Here is a 19,437-nt window from a genome sequence, read left to right on the forward strand (position 1 = left end):
CTCCATTCCCAGCTTCTTCTACTAAGATGGAGTTCCATGAATTATTTGCCTGAGCAAGCCCAGAACTATTATCTTTACAGTCTTAGCCCTTATGAGCTGAGTACACATCACTGCACCCAGCTAAGATGAAATCTCATGAACTTTTTTTTGCCTGGGCTGGCCTTGAACTTTGATCTTCCTGATCTCTGCCTCGCCAGTTAGATGGGTTACAAGAATGAATGAGCCATCTTGCCTGGCTTAACTGGCAGATCATGGAACGATGACCGTAGAAACCAAGTAGTGTGCTATGTCATGAAGACTTTATTGTTAGGAAAAGATAAATGTACAAACTGTGTGATTTTCAAGAATAATATGCTATTATTCCAGAGTGAGTACAAAAAGAAAAGTTTCCCAACATTCATGAACCTAAAATTCCAAAATCCAGGGCCTGTCATGTATACTTTAGTTCTGCACAGCACTACCAGGCAGAGTTTATTCATGGGCTTTCATATTCTGTCCTCTAGTATCAATTTTATACTCTAAGCTCCTGATTTTTCTTCCTAAAGCCCCAGGGTTCTCTTTAAGCCCCTCATACTTCTCCACTGACTCCAGTTTTCTATCTAAAATTATTGATTGATATATATCTACACTCTACTTGATTTCCTGACATCAATAACACAAGGGAATCACATAGTAGACAACATTTCCTAAAGCATTTCAGAAAATCTTAGCTCTTGAGCTTGCAGGGTATGCATTCTTGTTTCTCTGTATAGTAGCTCAGCAAGGTGAATTGTATGAAGAAAAATAAAATGTCAAGTGCTAGAGACTTAACAAAAGGCAATAAAAGGAATAACACACAGGTCCCTGGGTTTAGAAAGTCCTTTCTGGAACTGCAAATATTACCTGTTCATTACTGCAAATGAGCAGGACTTGAATCCTAACTTAACAGAAAAAACAAAAGTAAAAATTTTTATCTGGAAAATTAAGACTTCTTAACATCCTCTGGAACATTTAGCTACAACAGAGTAGATTTTTAATGGGACATTTAGACTACCATCAGTCATTTTTAGAACAACATCATGATTATAAACTGACTTCTTGGCCTTACTATTATCACCATACTGGGTAAATTCATTAGGTAAACCATAATCCAGATGCCTGCCTATTGGCTTATCTCTCTTTCCAGTAAAACTGTAGTAATTTTGAGTAAATTTAATCAAAGTGAAAGAACAACCGAATGCTTAATTTTTATTTATTTCCTAATCTTTGAATTAACCTAAGACAAAAGTACTGGGCTCTGTAAAGGGATTTTAAATAATAATATATTGGTTTTCAGAACTGAGACTTTTCAGTAACAGAATTTGAATTTCTCTTTGATAGAAGCCCCAATCTAAAATACAACTACTATTCTTGATTACTGAGTCACTAAATTACCATTTGGCTCCTTTTTATACCATACCTATCTGAAAAAAATATATTCGATATTCTTAACTATTTCCACTAGAAGAATAGTTTTCATTCAAACACTTAGGAAAATTAATTATATTCACTATACTACTTTCTAAAAGAAGAAGGATCAAAGACAATCTCATCTTTCTCTCTAACTTAGCTGTATTTGTGTAAACAGTATAAACAGTGGCAACAGATAAAATTATAAGTCACCTTTTATAAAATTATTCTTTATACTTACATGAAATCTCTGATCCACCTCACAATTGACCTGCTTTCTGAAATCCTTTCAGATAAAAGACAGAAAGGGAGGGGAAAAAAAACCAGCAGAAACTGTCAATCAGTAATAACATTAGACTCAAATAGAGTAATATATGTTTAGAAAGTCCTTCCCAGAATTATACATGTTGTCTAATCTTTTAATTAAATTTAAAGGAAAAGTTATTTCCTGACATAAATTCTACAAGTAAACATGTAACTGTGATTCATTTTTATCAGCCAGCAGTGTAAGAAATACCAGAAAAATATAATTCACATGTCAATACCTTTTGTGCTACAAGGAAAGTAAGGCGCCGGATCCCATGTTCAACCAGAGTAGCTTTCTAGGAACAAACACATAAAAAAGAAGAGAATAATACATTTCCATTCATTTTAGATTTTTCCCTCTTCAATTCTTACAAGGCTTTGATTGGGATAAATATGTTTTTGGATATCTCTATCTCAGTTCAGATCCCTCATATTTGCAAATAAATCAACATGACTCCTAAGACTAAGTTTTATGATGTAGGTTTTATACTGATCTGGACAAAATGGAAAGAAAATCTTGTGGAGGAGAAAAAGTTCAATGAAGTCATTTACTCAGAATTCATTCATATCAAGGTAAAGTTTCACACAAGTTATAGAAATTACACTATTGTGCATCCAAATGTGAAGACTATCTCTGACATAGAAGCTAAATGAAATCTTTTGGAGGAATATAATGTTTTACAAAAGAGAAAATATAGGTCTTTGGGACCAGAAGTTTGGCCTATTGGTTGAGTGCTTGCCTAGCATGCATGAAGACCTGGGTTCAATTCCCTGGTACCACATACATAGAAAAAAGCTGGAATTGGTGCTGAGGCTCAAGTGGTAGAGCTCTGGCCTTGAGAAAGTCTAAGGATAGGGCTCAGGATCTGAGCTCAAGCCCAGGACTGGCAAAAAACAACAACAACAACAACAACAACAACAACATAGGTCCTATACAGTTGTTTCCATGGTAGCAATTACAGCATTACTAGAATTTAACCTCATAAATCCTAACCTTGCATGTATTCTAAAACTGCTCTCCTTTACTTTTCACTAACATATTTTTTAAAAGACACCTTTAAAAACTGGTACAAGCATCTGGGTATGGTGGCATCTACCCATAATCCCAGAATTTTGTAGGAGGATAATGACCCTTGCTAGATTGGGTTACATAATGAATTAGAGGTTACTCTCAAAGCAAGCAAACAAAAATACTTGAGGGGATGGGTGAAATAGGAGGGATCAAAGAAAGCAATGGAAGGGTGACAATGATCAAAGTTCATTGTATCACCCATAAAATGACACTGTTGACTTTAAACCCCTTTGTGAAGGACTAAAGATTAAACACACATCCACATGAATACATACACATATATGTACATACAAGATTCACACAGACAAACTTATGAGAAGGGGGAAAAAAACACATCAGTAGTTTTCAAGCCCTTCTGGCCTAAAGCCTTCCTCTATCCTATACTGCTCACTTACCTCAAAAGGCAAACAAACAAACTGTGAAGTAAGTGAGACAAGCTTTCAATGGTCCTTAATAAACAGCTACATCATAGCCAAGTAGGAAATCAATGCCACTAGTTTGGTGTGAGAGAATATATGAATAGAGCAACTTTCAGAACCTACATTTGACTTCACATTTCTTGCTAAAACTTAAAACAGGAAATGTGTATACAAGCCACTTCTCAACTTTCATGGTACCATATGGAGTTTTAAAATGCAAATTGGCTTCCTTTTATTAAAAAGTATGTTCCTGGGTCACTTCCTTTTATTGAGTATCACTAGAGAAAATTAATCTGAAAAATAAATTTCCTATTTAAAAATTCTAATTAAAAATTCCCAGGTCAAATGTCTTATTTACAAGTCACATTTTAAATATAGTTCACATTTGCAAGTTATCCATACTGTTATCATGTTCCTTACCAAATACTGACAGCACAGTAAGGAAACACTGTGGAACGAAAGGGGGTGTGGTGATACTTGGTCTCTCAATGTGTATAGTAACAGAAGTATTTCTTTTGACATCAACAAAGAATTCCACTACAGTCAAGTCCTTTAGAGACAAGCATCAATAGCTATGTTCAGGCAAGGAAAGAAAATAACTTTAATAATGCCATGATTTAAAATCAAAATTGTTATTGCTTTTAAAATTCCACAAGTGGCTGACAATAACAGCAGAGCAACAGGATTCTGATTACATTGTAATAATGCGGGTCTCACAGCAAGTCCACAGCTATTACCCAGCGATTAGGCATCAGCACCTGGAGAAACTCCATTTACACTGACTGCTTCAATCTCCTCCACAAGTCATTTACAAATATATGATCCTAATTTCTATGAGAGAAAAAAAGACATGCTGGGACTAGAAGATTATTCGGACAATTTGGATCAACCTATTTGATAGTTTAATGTGTGCTTTAAAAAAAAAGAACTTTTTCCAAACTGCTAGGAGCATGATCATGAAGTGAAAAACAAAACTAGTTATTTCAGGTTTCTTTTTTAAATTGCTTTTTCTTCTTATATATATTTAAAATAAGAAGATAAAAACACCCAATATTCCTAGACAAGCATAGTATCCAATGAAGTTAATAGTTTTTCTAGGTTTGGAATGTTCTCAATCTACTCTGACTCTTCTGAACAGCCTTAGGCAAACACACTAGATTTCTCTGTGCCCCAGTTTACAAATCTAGTAAAAGGGAAAAAATGACTTATTGATCACTAATATTAGAAATACATGTAGTAAAAATGAAGAAATCGGAGCTGGGGATTTAGCTCAGTGAAAGATCACTTGCCTGGCAAGTAATGTGAATATCTGAATTTGGTCCTTAGCATTGCAAAAAGATAAAAAAGAAAGAAGTAATCATCTTTTTAAGTCACTCTAAGACAATATACAGCATTTAGATATAAGGGTATTTAAAAGCCTAAAGCTGTTGTCAAGTTATGGAAAAATCAAATGTGGGCAACTAGGGTCCTAAAATCTGGGAAGGGGGGTACAGCGGCTCACACCTGTAATCCTCCCTGCTTAGGAGGCTGAGATCTGAGGATCACAGTGCAAAGCCAGTTAGGGCATTAAAGTTCATGAGACTCATCCCCAATTAACTACTAAAAACCAGAAGTGACGCTGTAGTCTCAAGGCGTAAGGCTGAAGAGCTCAGGGACAATGTCCAGGCCCAGAGTTCAAGCCCACAATCAACCAAAAAAAAATCTGGGAAGAGGAGAGGGCAGGAAGCATGACTCAGCTGTATACATCTGTCTAGGAAGCACAAGGCCCTGAGTTCAGATTACCAGTACTGCAAAAATAAAAAAAGCACAATCTAAGAAGAGACTTGTATAAATTAATTCAAAGAAACAGTAGCAATTGTAGTATTCATCTGCTAAGATTATGTCCTCAGTTTAATTTATGTGCTCACCAGCTCAAGGCAAGAAGGTATACTTTTCTTCTAAAGAAACATTCCCAAGGAAATTCCCAATTTTGACTTAATGCTGACTCTGTAAACCACATAGCTGACTGCCCCCCACCCCCACCACAGGCATTGATCATTAGACTTACATGGCATAACTCCCTCCCTCCTTCAGATCTGCTTCACTGCAGTTTGAACTTAGGGACTTGAACTTCCTAGGCAAGCAATACACCACCTAAGTTAACCCCATAATCCCAGCATTAATTTTTGTATTTCTTAATTAGGTTTAAAAACATTTATTGTGCTTCTTCCTTTTTGGGGGGGGAGTACTACTATGAAGGCAGAACCTCCCTTTCTTCCTCTTCTGGCACTGTCCTACTTGAGACATGCTTCCAGTTCCAGCCTTTTTCCTACTTAATTGGAGATAAGAGTCTTGGACTTTTGCCTGGGCTGCTTTGAACCAAACTCCTCAGAGCTTAGCCTTCTGAATAGCTAGGTGTATAAGGGAGACATCAGTGGCTATGTGATTAGTTATTTTCTGCAAGTGCTAAGTATTATGCAAGGAGAGCACATGGATTGGTCATTAATAGCCAATTAGGGGGCTGGGAATGTGGCCTAGCGGTAGAGTGCTTGACTTGAATGCACAGAGCCCTGGGTTCGATTCCCCAATACCATATACACAGAAAAAAGCCAAAAGTGGTGCTGTGGCTCAAGTAGTAGCACATTAGCCTTTAGAAAGCCCAAGGACAGTGCCCAGGCCCTGAGTTCTAGACCTAGGACTGGCAAGATAGATAGATAGATAGATAGATAGATAGATAGATAGATAGATAGATAGATGAGAGCAAATTAGGAGAGTAGTTTAAAATAAAATGTAATTGTAGGTCTTAGAGGTGTAGCTCCATAGTAGACCACTGAAATTCAACCCCTAGCACCAGAAAAAAAAAAGGCAAAAAGAAAATAAACAAAAACCATGGGGTGGGGAACTATAATTAGTATATCTGTCAAGACCTCCTAAACGAGATTATAACCATCTTCAGAACTTTATTTACTAAAGCTCCTAGTTATTTGTCTCCAGAGCTGATATCAAAGCCTTTGTTCAATCACCTTCTATAGGGTGACAAAAGGACTTTAATTCCTAAGAGCTTGAATTTTTCTCCGTGTAAAATAATTCTTCACTTATCCAACCCCATGGGACTGTGGCATGGTGCAAAAAAAATTTAGATACAAATTATTTTTTTTTGTTGTTGCTGTTGGTCATGGGGCTTGAAGAACTCTGAGCTTGGGTGCCATCTCTGAGCTCTTCAGCTCAGGCTAGTACTCTACCACTTTGTGCCCCAGCACTTCAGATTTTCTGGTGGTTAACTGGAAATAAGAGTCTCACAGATTTTCGTGCCCAGGCTGGCTTTGCCCCATGATCCTCAGATTTCAGCCTCCTGAGGAGCTAGGATTACAGGTATGAGCCACTGGCACCCAGCACAAGTTCTTTATGAATAACAGTATTATTGCTATTAAATGTTATACTGATCAATTAGTAGTAACTCAAGGGATAAAATATATTTTAGTTACTTAAAAGTACTCATCAGCGGTAACACTTGACAGTTCTTAAGATGAACAGAAGGAGAGAGGGAAGAAGAAAGAGAGGGAGAGAAGAGAAAGAGGGAAGGAAAGAGGGGGATATGACAGAATATTCCAGGTGAAGGAAAATGATTAGACTATGGAGTTTGATGCCAAGTAAAATAAAATCAAAGGAAAATGGAGACACAAGTATTTCATCATAGAGAAGGGAAGGACACAGAAGGGCTGTGAGTGAAGAATTAAGTTTCCAAAGACAAATTTTCAGCAAAATTTTCTAATTTTCAAAACTAGAACTCTATGAAAGATTTAGGAACATACTTCCCTTAAAAGGTTTAAATACGTGGGGCTGAGATTTTGGCCTAGTGATAAGAGTGGTTGCCTAGCACGCACGAAGCCCTGGGTTCGATTCCTCAGTACCACATACATAGAAAAAAGCCAGAAGTGGCACTGTGATTCAAATGGCAGAGCACAAGTCTTGAGCAAAAAATGTCCAAGGACAGTGCTCAGGCCCTGAGTTCAAGCCCCAGGACTGTCAAAAAAAAAAAAGTATTTAAGGTCTATATTACTTAACATAAAATGATACTCATCATATATAATTGAAGTACTTTGGAATTTTATCTCCATAGGCAGAACTAACCATAGTTCTAAAAGATCTGCTAGAAGTCAATCATTATCAATAATAAGCCTTACAAGTTGCAACTGATAAAAGGATGGATTTGATGCAACCAACAGTCTCTAACATCAGTTCTTACCAACCAAGGATTTACATTTTGCTGGATAAACTCTCTGAACATAGCTGCCAGATTGTAATCAAGGACTTACATGTTGCTGGGTAAACTCTCTGAACATAGCTGCCAGACTGTCATCCTCAATATCACAGTCCGTCTTAATAGCCACATTCAGAATGTGAATTGGTTCATCCCTGGGGACCTGTAACCCAAAACACAAACCAAAGAAATTATAAGGTTAGCTACTATAGAAGCGGCAAGAAACTAAAGTGCCCAGTGGAACGACTGGGAATGTATCTCCACAGAATGTTTTGGTATGGTCATCAGTAGGAATAGGCAAATGAAAACTACTGTCTAATAGCAATGGCAGAACTTAAAGCACATAAAGCTTCAAATCTTAATTTGACCTCAACTTTTTCACCAATGAAACAGAGGTGAAACCATTTTATTTGTTTTATTCACCACATCTCTTCACAGAATGTGAAGAGAAATGAGTAGAAGAAGCCATCTGAAAATATTCCCACATAATGTATTTCTTTATAATTTATCAAACAATGGAAGTATCAAACTATGGAAAAATAATGTAGACTAAGAACAGAACAATTTGTTTACTGAGTAATAAAAAGAGATTTATTAAAAGGACAAAGTTTTAAGCAAAATGTCCCACTTTTCTGTAGCCTAAAAATCCACCATTCCTTGAAGACTATGTAATATAGGCATCATTATGAAAAAACAAATGTATGTTATCACTGATTAAGAACTCTAGCATCCAAAAACCCAATTTTTTAAATGACACTCAGAGACCCAGAGTAGGCTACATGGGATAAAATAGCGGAGCCTATTCCCACACAGAGTTCAAGATAAATATCATGTTTTAAAATTTTGAATTTATATTCAACCTATTTCCAAAAAAGACTTTGATGAGGCATATACAGAGAGAAGCAGAAAAGGTAAATCTTCTCTATGGTGCTCTGAAGTCAGAAAGACAATATATAGTATAAGCCCCATGTGTGAGGGAACAAAGCAGTTTTCCAAAACGGACACTGTACCTTGTCTTCATCATATAGAGATGTATGACCTGCCTCTGGGAATGTGGGACTTTGAGGTGGGGAGTCACAGAAGCAGCCCATCACTTCATCAAAGATCCTGAAAAATACCAGAGAAATACCCACCATGAAAACCCAAGTGGCAGAAAACCTAAGTGGCAGGAAACTAATGCTGCCACTGGCAGCTCAGTCTAAAAGAATAATCTATTCTACCCTGTGCTCACTAGCTGAACAGAATCACCAGTGGCTAGAGACGACATGCAAAATTTCACCAAGTGGCAGAAATTAGAAGGACAGATTGTTTAAACTCTCATAAACCATATATAGTTTTTCTTCTTAAAACAGAACTATCTAACGGCTTTTGTTTTGTTTTTCATCGGTAAGATATGAACACTACCGTCATCCATCAGTCTTAAAGGAACAGAAAGAACCTGGGATCAGAGCACTGACAGACCAATGTAATTACCCCTCCCCCTAGGGTAATGCATCAGTATACATCAACAGATAGATGCTGAATGCATTTAATCAAAAGATGTATCGTCTCTAGTGGGGCTCACTCTAGTGTTGTGTTTAATTTCTCCTGACATTTCACTCATCACAGAGCAGACAGCTTTTTCTGTTAGCTCCTAAGGAAAAGATGATTTCTGTTTGTTTCTTTTCTTTTCCTTTTTCCTGACCAGGTTCAAACCTACAACAGAGACTTATGGAATCTGAATGAAAGGTGGAAATGGAAAGATAAACACTTCTCTGAGGGCATGTATAGCGAGGGCCATGTCTCAGCTGGATTGTAGCCATCCTGAGACCCTTTATTCTTTAGAAAAAAAGAAAAAAGAAAAAGAAAGTCCTCAAAACAGAGTTCATAACTTTCCTTGAAGAAACAGAGATCCATAATGTCTTACCTGACAAAATCTTCAAAAGTCCGAAAAGAGACCATTCCTCCCATCCGCTGACATGGTGGAGTGAAAGAATTGTCCAACAGCACATCGCTGACACTAGCCACATGTGTCATGCCATAGTGGTTGAGGTTGGAGGAGAAGGACATTCTAAATGGTAATTCAATCAAGTGTATTAGACAAGGAGGGAAAGATTAGGAAAATAACAGGAAAAAGAGTGAAGAGAAAACTCTAAAACAAAGTCAAGTTACAGAGCAGATTTGGTTTTTTACCCCCTACAAATAAAGCTGTCTTTCTAGACAAATGTTTAATTTGCCTTTGCCCATAAACCTATATTTTTATCACTCAAAAACATCTTCAGATAGAAACCTAAAAACTGTCAGGAATTTCATGGTAGTTTTAATATAGTGATATTATTTCATTTGTGATGAATGAATAAGAGGGTTAAAAACCATCCTGCATCAACCCCTTCCCCAAAGCATTCTGTCATCTACAAAGAAATATGTAAGGCAAGAGAGCTGTAGTTATATCATACTTAAAAGAATTTTTTATTTAGGAAGTATAATAAATTTAGTATTCACAGACATAGGGAAAGGTAGGTTCATTTAAAAGAATAGAATTGCTTAGGTGCTTATTACAAAATCATTACTTATAGGACAGAAGTGAGTCACAGTCTTAAAAACAAAGTTTACTGAGGTATTTATATTAGGAATTATAGTTCTTCCCTTTCAAAAGATTTTCCAACCTCAGGTCACAAAACTTTTATAGCAGAGTAAAAAATATCTTCATTGAAAGCCTGTAATAATTTCCAGCAAGATACAAAAAGCAGAGCATAGGTCTCAAAGTATGTGTAAACATGACAAGCAGCAGCTCAATGGAAATGTGCAAAGAGAATTGAACTGATTTGTTCAATTTAAAATCATAATGAATCTGAATATTCCTTGATGCACCTCAGCAGCATGTACAGATAAATAATACTATAAATTGTTTCTGAATGTCCAATCAGGGCAATCTATTAAGAAGGACAAAACTAAATGATCCCTCTAGGACTTTGCCTGGCATGTTACTGGCATACTGATCTGAAGCAACTTCAGAGCATGGCAAGGGCCCCTACGCTTCGGGAAACTGTCCAAAAATCTCCTTAACAGTACACTGCCTGCAGTGTGTCAGGAGGAGGAGAGGTGGCAATGTAAACTTAAGATCTGGGTACCTATTGCACCCACTGTAAATCATACTTATAAAAAAGAATGAAATGCTTTATAGGATGTGAATGCTGCTCACACAGACTAGAGAGACTGACACTCCTGGTTTTTATTCCTTTCTTAAGTGATGACTATAGAAAAAGTACTTTATCTTTTGACAGTTCTGGGAAATAAAAAGGCAGAGTGGGGGGAGAGGAAGCCACTGATACCATGAGTGAAACAAACAAATGAACCACACATCAAGCAAGTCTTACACATGATGCCCACTAGAAACAGACTCTGAGCTGTATTAACTCAGAAATGCTATTGTCCCTCTTTCTAGGAGCAACAAATGTATTTATTAACGGAGCAAGTTTGTGAGGCATTCTTTTCTACCTGCCTCACATTAGACAGGATTAAAAAAAAGAAAATGGTTACAGGCAACATGGATAAGAAACTCCCTGTAAATGAGCTAATTGGCTATGTTTGTGTCAAACATGGAGTTAAATATCTTTTTCACTTGACTAAACCCCATGGGAAATACATATACTATTCAGTTTCATTCCACTACTATGCTTATGGCCAGAGAAGCTGAAGACAGGCAGGAATGAACCAAGTCCACTGTCTAAAAGAAGACTAGAAGACCTTATAAAAGCACAGTCTCTTCTCCACTTCTAAATTGGGCTCTAAAGGATAAGATCAGTTCTGATTAATATTTTAAAGGGAGAAAGACAAAATACAGGTGAGACTGAAAATATTTCCACATGAAACATAATGTATGAAGAGCCTGCCACCAACTTACCCCACTTTAGCATTTTGTAGAATCAATTCCAAACAGAAATGCTATCCTCTCAAACTTGCTTTGTTACCTTGCTTGGCTCAAGAGGCAAGAAGTACTTAAAATATATACAAAACTATCACTTGTGTTACGCTGACCTAGAAACCTCTTCACAAAGTTAGGATACCAAAATTTAAATATATATTTCCAATGTTAAGCTTATTATAAGTTTAAATTAAAAATTGACTTTCAAGTCATTGTAATACTTTTAACCCTTTTCGAGCAATAGCTAAAAAACTGATGAAATGACATTGTCTATTTCTGGATTTGCTAAGGAGAAACAAATTAAAGAAACTAAAAACTGAAAACAAAAGGCTACAAGTGACCTTAAGGGTTTCTTCTCTCAAAGTCCTAAACTAGATTAAAAAATAATAATAACAAAAAGATATTTCCAGTAAAATTGAACATCAGACGGACAAAGTCCCTATCACACACAGCTGAAAGGGAGCTTTTCCAAGCTGGTGCTTTTTAAATTACTATTTTTTGAACAGTTAAAGACAGGTTTTCCAAACAGAAAAGGTAATTTAGTATGTCTGAGGGAGAAATCTCAGAATTCCCTAGAGAAAATCATAACACATAAGCTTGTCAACTGAAGTATTTTTTTTCTGATTTTACTATTACTACTTTATTTATAAAGGTACTTTAAATCGGAAAAGAAACTAAGTATACGGTACCTGTTTAGCGTGGGGATGTTCCCTCTGTAATTAAACAACCACAATTAGTTACTGATAGGTTAGTGAAAGCCATCATAAAAGTATTGTCAAAGCAAATACAGTCATAAGGAGCTCCAGTTTGGCAGCTCTGGCATTCAGTAGACATAATTAAGTGCTCATTACCCTTCAAACCCCAGGATGCCTCCAAAGAGGAATGCCTCCTGACCTACCAAACCACAACAGCTGTTGAGAAAAGGGTCCAAATGTATTTACAATAAATTTTTTAAATAAAATAACTCTATAACCAAAAAAAATGCATAGCAGTGGTATAAAACACAGACTGATAAAAAAAATTAACCCAAGTTTTAAGATTTGGTTTATTATCTTAAGCTACAACATGAAATAAGCCTTGACAACACTTACTTCTTACAGATTTCACAGCTTTCTATCTAGATTTTTTGTTTAAATAACATATAGTGGACCTACAATTTATACTCTAAAGAATCTAGTGATCTAAGCTCCCTAAGTTTTAGTCATGCTTTTCCTTCCTTAGGGAACTTGGAGGATACTCTACCACAGGAATTTAAAGGAACTGAAAACCATGCAGAGAAATAAGGATGAATGATTCTACCATCCCGGTGGATAGTTTGTGAAAATTAATACATTTAAATTAAATGGTTTAGGGTTAACAATTATTTTTAAAATTATATTTAGCTTTAAAACTTTTGGCCTCTCAAAAATCTTACCTAAATTTGACTAGGCCTAGGACCGCCTTACAAAGAATAAGCCGAAAAACTACAGTATGATGGGAAATAAGGCAAGTTTCTTGAATTCTCTTTGATCTTTGCCACTATTTCATAAAATTTTTCCAACTTAAAAAAAATCAAGAGTCAAATTAAAAACCTTTATTTTTAATATTAAAAGGGTAAAATGATACTTATCGCTCATAATCTAGGTGCTTTGTAAAGGGTCCTGTTGGTTGATATCTTAACCTTATATTCTTTTATCAGCATTTAATCATTGTTGGGGTTTTCTGGCACAGAGACTTAACGGGCAGAACATAGTGGGTGGTGCTGATGATATGTGGGAAGAAGGACTGAGGGAGGAAAATGATGCACTTTCCATGGCAGTGAAAGGAGCAGAACAGACTGAGCTGGCTATATAAATAAAAAGCTGTGACATATCACTGCACACAAACTGTGTACCTCGTGTGATTTGTGAGCAGTGAGGCTCTTTGCATCAAACCTGTATCACAAAGTGAACTCATAAGCAGCAAGAACAAACAACTAGTGCAAAGCTTTAAACCTCTGCTATCTAGATTCTTTGAGTCTCTCATTCAGGAGAATGGGTTTTATAAGCTATCTTTGGTTCCAATGCATTTAGCTCTCATGAATACACAAAATGTGTGCATAGATTCCACAGCAGATGGAGATATGGCTGAATAGAAAACTAACTACAGGATTATAGAGCAGCTTTCTTTAACCATGTAAAAGATTCTAACAAATGGAACTACCTGCATTGTCTTACCATGAACCTCAGTCCAGAGAGAAGGACCTTACAACCAAAGAAATGGCAGGCTCCATTCATCCAGGTTTCTAGTATTAGAAACCAGTACAATCTTTTGCAACTATTAACCGATCACTTAGGCAATGAAAAAAGTCTCTCTGCTACTGTAGTTACACTGACATCCTTAGGATGATTTCAAAGGATAAAGTTCAAGATTTTAGGAAAAAAATGGCCTAAATTGGGAAAATACACCACACACACACACACACACACGAACACCACTAACAACAAAAGCTAGTCCTTCTTCATCAGCAATTCTCAAGTTCTCATAGGGAGCCCCCTGCTGCTTTGTTATAGAAATTATGCACTCTCTACACAGTATGGGGTAAAAAAACAGAACATTTCAAGTAATTATTAAAGGAATGGCCCCACACCAGTCATGTAAGAAGTAAATTTAGAGCTAGTCATCCTCTTTGGTAGCATAAGAGCTTGTGAGGTCACAGGAGAAATTAAGAGGGAAGGAAAGATAAGTCAGCTATTAACAGGTAAATGCTTAGCTATGTCCATAATGGTCATTTATATATTTTGTTATCCTGTACAGCTTAGGAATATGACGAATGGGGCCTCCTGAACAATAGTGCAAAACAACAAAAAGCTGGATCTATGGCCTGTGCAAAAATAAGAGATTACTTATAGATCAAATATCCCATTTACATAGCTAAAAGTAAAATGAAATAAAACTTACCACATTCTACTGTACACTCATCATGCAAAAAGTTAAAACTGTTCAATCTCTAGCAAGGCAAATCAACTATATTTTTAGGTACATAAATGAGATGTTAAATTGCTACTTGAACTATTCAAAGTACTTGTTGCAATAAATCTTCATTTATAATGTTTTAATTCTTATCAAAACCACTGCCCTTTTAGTAAATTACCTCCATTTTACAGATACAATAACTGAGCAGCCAAAATGGATGCTTTCAAGAGATACTGTTCAACATGGTTGCCATAAAACAAAATCTATACTTGGCACTTTCTCATCTCTGCTCCCTAAACTAGCATTCCACATCAATATAGACTTTAAAAAAGGACAAGAGAAAAATCCTTTGAATTCTGAAGTTCTTGGCATTAAGTCACCTCTGATTTTATTGATCTGCCTGCCCAGAATAGCTGAAGAGTCTGCTTCAATATGAATGCAAAGTCAGAGTTGCTGCCTGCTATCTGAACTCTCTTCAAGAAACACTGACTTCTCTGGCAGTCACAAGTTTTTACCTTCCCTTCCAGCTGAATTTCATTTTGCTTGATTCTAGATGGCCCTGTATAAATCTTTTTAATCATATAAAAATGTTCCTGATGCTTTTGCCTTCAAACTAAAAGAGAAAACAAACAGAACCCAAGACCCTGCTCAAAAATGATGGGGATGCATGCAAACAAGCAGTGGTTACATCAAGCTGTGCCTGAGAGCCAGTATAGGGCAAATCTTTTGAAATCAGGCAGCAAAGCAGAATCAGAAGAGGTCAGGTGAATAACCCACTAGCAGTCACTAACAACAGTACCCATAGGAGAAAGAGCAATTTGACTAGCTGTGACCAGTGGTAGTCTCCTTGTGTGACTATATTTCTTCAGGAGAATCCAAATCAAGAGCTATAAAGCCCTTCGGAACCATGTATTTCTACTGGCATCCCCCCGCCCCCAACCCACAACATTTCCTCACAGTTCAGATGCCCTGATTCAGCTGCAAAGGTTTAGTTTACAATAAAATGAGCATTGCTTTATTCATTTGCAGCCCCTCCAAAGCCCCTTCTTTGCTCTGTTGGAAGATTTTGCTCTATCTGAAACAAATACACCAACAGGGCTACAGCACATTAAAGTTGCCTGCTGTATAATTAGCTACAAACCCACAGCACAAAACTACAGGGATTTGCAGGTGTCCTGGATTCTGCTTTTCCTTCCCTCTGGAATCAGACAGTCTTCCTTGACAAGAAGGGACCTTGGGCTTCCCTAATGATATACTGAGAGTTTTAAACTCAACTCTCCAATCTTACAAGTCTAGAGTGCCAAAATAACACAGCAGAGACTAGAAGCTGAGCCATGGATACAGAAAAGCACTTTGGTAAGCACTTAAACCTGCTGAGAATCTTCTCTTCTGCCAGATGCTTGCATCTTATCAGCAACTGCCCTGAGTGAAAGAGGCAATCATTGTAGGATTTTATTTATTTATAGCTCATTTTGGCCTGCTAACTACAACTAAGTACTCCCACTGCTAAAAATGCTACAAGTTGGATGACTTTTAACTATCTCAGTATTATCCAAAGAAGGTTCTAATCTCTGGGTGTCAAAGATTTATCAGAGTTCTCAAGAATGCCAGCAGACTTTTGATTAGCCACATAGAAAGTATCTGATTTCTAGCCATCTTCACAAATAAAAAGGCAGTCCAGAGATTACTAATGGATAGCTGAATACTGAAGTTGTCAACCAGCCTAAATCACTACCAAACCACCTCTTGTGGATGTAAAAGGTAAGAAAAAGAAAATACTTGAATTAAAATATTACACTGAAGGTCAAATTCACATGGAAAAACAAAACAGCACAGAAGCTACATACAACACCATCCAACTTAATTAAAGCATCGATTTTCAGCCAAAATAGAGGGAAACAAAGACCAATAGGTCCTCAGTTATTATATATGCCGAGAAATATACAATAGAGTACACTTTCATCTTCTGAATAAATTTTAATTCTTATTTGAAACATAGATTAAAAGTTCTCAAGATACTCATATTCACTAGTATGTATTATGTATAAAAATCGTTTGCGGTGGGCCAGGAGTTTGGCCTAGTGGTTGAGTGCTTGCGTAGCATGCACGAAGACCCGGGTTCAATTCCCCGGTACCACATACATAGAAAAAAGCCAGAAGTGATGCTGAGGCTCAAGTGGTAGAGCTGTAGCCTTGAGAAAGTCCAAGGACAGTGCTCAGGCCCTGGGCTCAAGCCAGGATTGGCAAAAAAAAAAAAAAAATATATATATATATATATATATATACATAATGTACACACACAGAGCTATATGCACAGTTTAAAGGATAATACTTTACATGTTTGTATATTATAGATATATTTTAGAATATTATCTACATAGGCTGACTGAAGAACATGTTTCAAGATACTGAACCATTTAGAATGCCCAGAGGAAAAATAGAATCCTGAATACCAAATGATTTAATGAATGATAGTCATACATCTTCTTAAATATTAGTTTTTTGTTTTGTTTTGTTTTTGGCCAGTCCTGGGCTTGGGCTCAGGGCCTGAAACTGTCCCTGGATTTTTCTCAAGGCTAGGGCTCTACCACTTGAGCCACAGCACCACTTCTGGCTTTTTGCTACGTATGTGGTACCGAGGAATCGAACACGGGTCTTCTTGCATGCTAGGCAAGCACTCTACCACTAGACCAAACTCCCGGCCCCATGATTTAATGAATTATAAAGAAGAAAAAAAATAATAAAGCTGGCTGGGAGTTTTGCCTACTGGTAGAGTGCTTGCCTAGCATGAACCAAGACTCAAGTTTGATTCTTTGGTACCATACATATAGGAAAAGCCAGAAATGATGCTGTAGCTTAAGAGTTAGAGTTCTGCCCTTGAGAAAGCCCAAGGACAGTGCTCAGGCCAAATTCAAGCACCAGTATTGGCAAAAAAAAAAGAAAGAAAAAAGAAAAAACAACAACAACCTGATACCTGGGGTTGGGAGTTTGGCCTAGTGGTAGAGTACCCAGTATACACAAAGACCTAGGCTCCTTTTTTTTTTTTTTTTTTTTGCCAATCCTGGGCTTGAGCTCAGGGCCTGAGCACTGTACTTGGGCTCTCTCAAGATTAGAACCCTACCACATGAGCCACAGCACCACTTCTGGCTTTTTCTCTGTATGTGGTACCGAGGAATCAAACCCAGGTCTTTGTGCATGCTAGGCAAGGTCTCTACCACTAGGCCAAACTCCCAGCCCCGGTTCCATTCTTCAGTACCACATACATAGAAAAGCCGGAAATGGTGCCATGGCTCAAGTGGTAGTGCGCCAGCCTTGAGGGAAACCCCAGGACAGTGGTCAGGTCCTGAGTTCAGTCCCTAGGACTGGCAAAAAAAAAAAAAAAAAGGCATAGGTCCTGAGTTCAAACACTAGCGCTACCACCACTACCACCCCACAATCCTCTTTGTTCATTAATTCTTCAGAACCAAAACACTAATTTCATTTATAACTTTTTTTTTCTTTTTGCCAGTCCTGGGCTTGAGTTCAGGGCCTGAGCACTGTCCTTGGACTTTCCTCAAGGCTAGTATTCTACCCTGAGCCACCGTACCATTTCTGGATTTTTCTATATATGTGGTACCGAGGAATCGAACCTGGGTCTTCATGCATGCTAGGCAGGCACTCTACCACTAGGCCAAACTCCTGGCTCCCATTTATAACTTTTTTGCAGTCCAGACTGGTTTCCCTCCCTCCTTCTTCCCTCCCTCCCTTTCTCCCTTCCTTCCTCCCTCTAATTCCCTAGTGTGGAGGTTACAAGCATGTACCACCACATGCTTTATTTAATTTTATTGTAAAGAATATAGATCAGAACCAGCCAGATGAAGACACAAATTGGAGCAGTCTGGGAGAACTTCAAACTTACTTCCTCTTTCTCTATGGAATAAGGGTACATACACCACCTTCTCAGCAGGTGTATTCACCTAACAAATTCTATTGAGCTACAATGTCAGTATTTTTGTCTTGGGTTTCATTTCATAGGCATGATTGATTAAATCATGGCTTTATGATTATTCTCCCAGAGGTCAGGCTACCTCAAAGTCCTAGTCCTCTAGTCACATAGGTGTTCTTTCTAGTAAGCAGCTACCATTCTGAGGAATTGAACCTGGGTCTTTATGCATGCTAAACAAGCACTCTAACATTAGGCCAAAGTCCTAGCCTTGGACCTATGCTTAAGTGTTAATTTTACCATTGAGTCAAAGGGGCTTTCAGCCCTTTTGGGGGCTGGGTATTTTTAAAATAGGGTCTCTTCCCGATCTGGCTCTGTCTTCGCTGAGATCTGTCTGCTTTAGGCTTCCCATACTAACTAAGATTATAGGCATGTATCATCACAGTTAATACTCCGTTAAGAAGGAGATCTCGTGAATTTTTCTGCTCAGTTTGGTCTGGAACTGGAGCCTTCCAAGCAGCTAGGATAACAGGAATAAGTGCCTGGGCTTTAGCAAAAGTTTATCTTTGCTCCTTATTTTGCAAATTTCTTCACCTTTACATCTAGTCCAATAATAACAATAATTATATTCCAAACAATCAAAGAACATATTAAGGATTACAGACTAGAGTTCTGTTTAGGACTAATCTTTATTCAAAGCAGCGTGGAAACTTCAAGTGTCAGAAGATAACGGCATATGTTTTTAAACCAAGATTCACACCCTTGGAGTAAAAAGGTGAATAAGATTTCTTAACAAAGCAGTTAAGAATTCCCTCATTTTGAAGTCAACTTTCCCTCACCAAACTGAACACACAGTCTCAAATAAAAAAAGTAAGACAAGGAAAGCAATTCAGAAAGACAAGAGAAGCAATGAGAAGGGCAGGAAATCAGAATCAGCTCTGTAGGCTGACTACAAATCACTGCCCAAAGGAAGGAGGTCCTAGAAAGCAGGAAGAAAAGGAGATTGTCTTGAGAATTACAAGAGCATTAAGTATAGCATGTAGTTCTCTACAATTATTCAAGGAATGCAGGAAAAGAAAGAAGAGCGAGTGCTGAGCCCATGTGTGCCATGACTACTTCACTGCTCACTGAAGAACAACCATTCGTTTCTAGAAAATGAGATTCTGAAATCCATGGAGGCAAAAATGTACCGAGAGATGCTTGCTAAATCAA

General features: G+C 37.4%; 1 protein-coding gene across 4 annotated transcripts in view; it reads right to left on the minus strand.

Annotated features, from left to right (window-relative positions):
- Acaca (acetyl-CoA carboxylase alpha) overlaps nt 1–19,437 on the minus strand; it is a 251,719-nt gene that overhangs the window by 110,072 nt on the left and 122,210 nt on the right. For 3 of the 4 annotated variants that reach the window (XM_090351203.1, XM_090351206.1, XM_090351205.1), the window contains 6 exons: nt 12,059–12,082; nt 9,372–9,515; nt 8,476–8,572; nt 7,521–7,628; nt 1,974–2,030; nt 1,670–1,714 (listed from right to left, as the gene is read on the minus strand). In XM_090351203.1, the coding sequence (XP_090207329.1) occupies nt 1,670–1,714; nt 1,974–2,030; nt 7,521–7,628; nt 8,476–8,572; nt 9,372–9,515; nt 12,059–12,082 (475 nt within the window). The remainder of the gene's footprint in view (nt 1–1,669; nt 1,715–1,973; nt 2,031–7,520; nt 7,629–8,475; nt 8,573–9,371; nt 9,516–12,058; nt 12,083–19,437) is intronic. The other variant, XM_090351204.1, reaches the window with a different exon arrangement.

Source organism: Megascapheus bottae, chromosome 17 (assembly GCF_031878675.1).
Source record: "Megascapheus bottae isolate mThoBot1 chromosome 17, mThoBot2.hap1, whole genome shotgun sequence".
Taxonomy (NCBI): domain Eukaryota; kingdom Metazoa; phylum Chordata; class Mammalia; order Rodentia; family Geomyidae; genus Megascapheus; species Megascapheus bottae.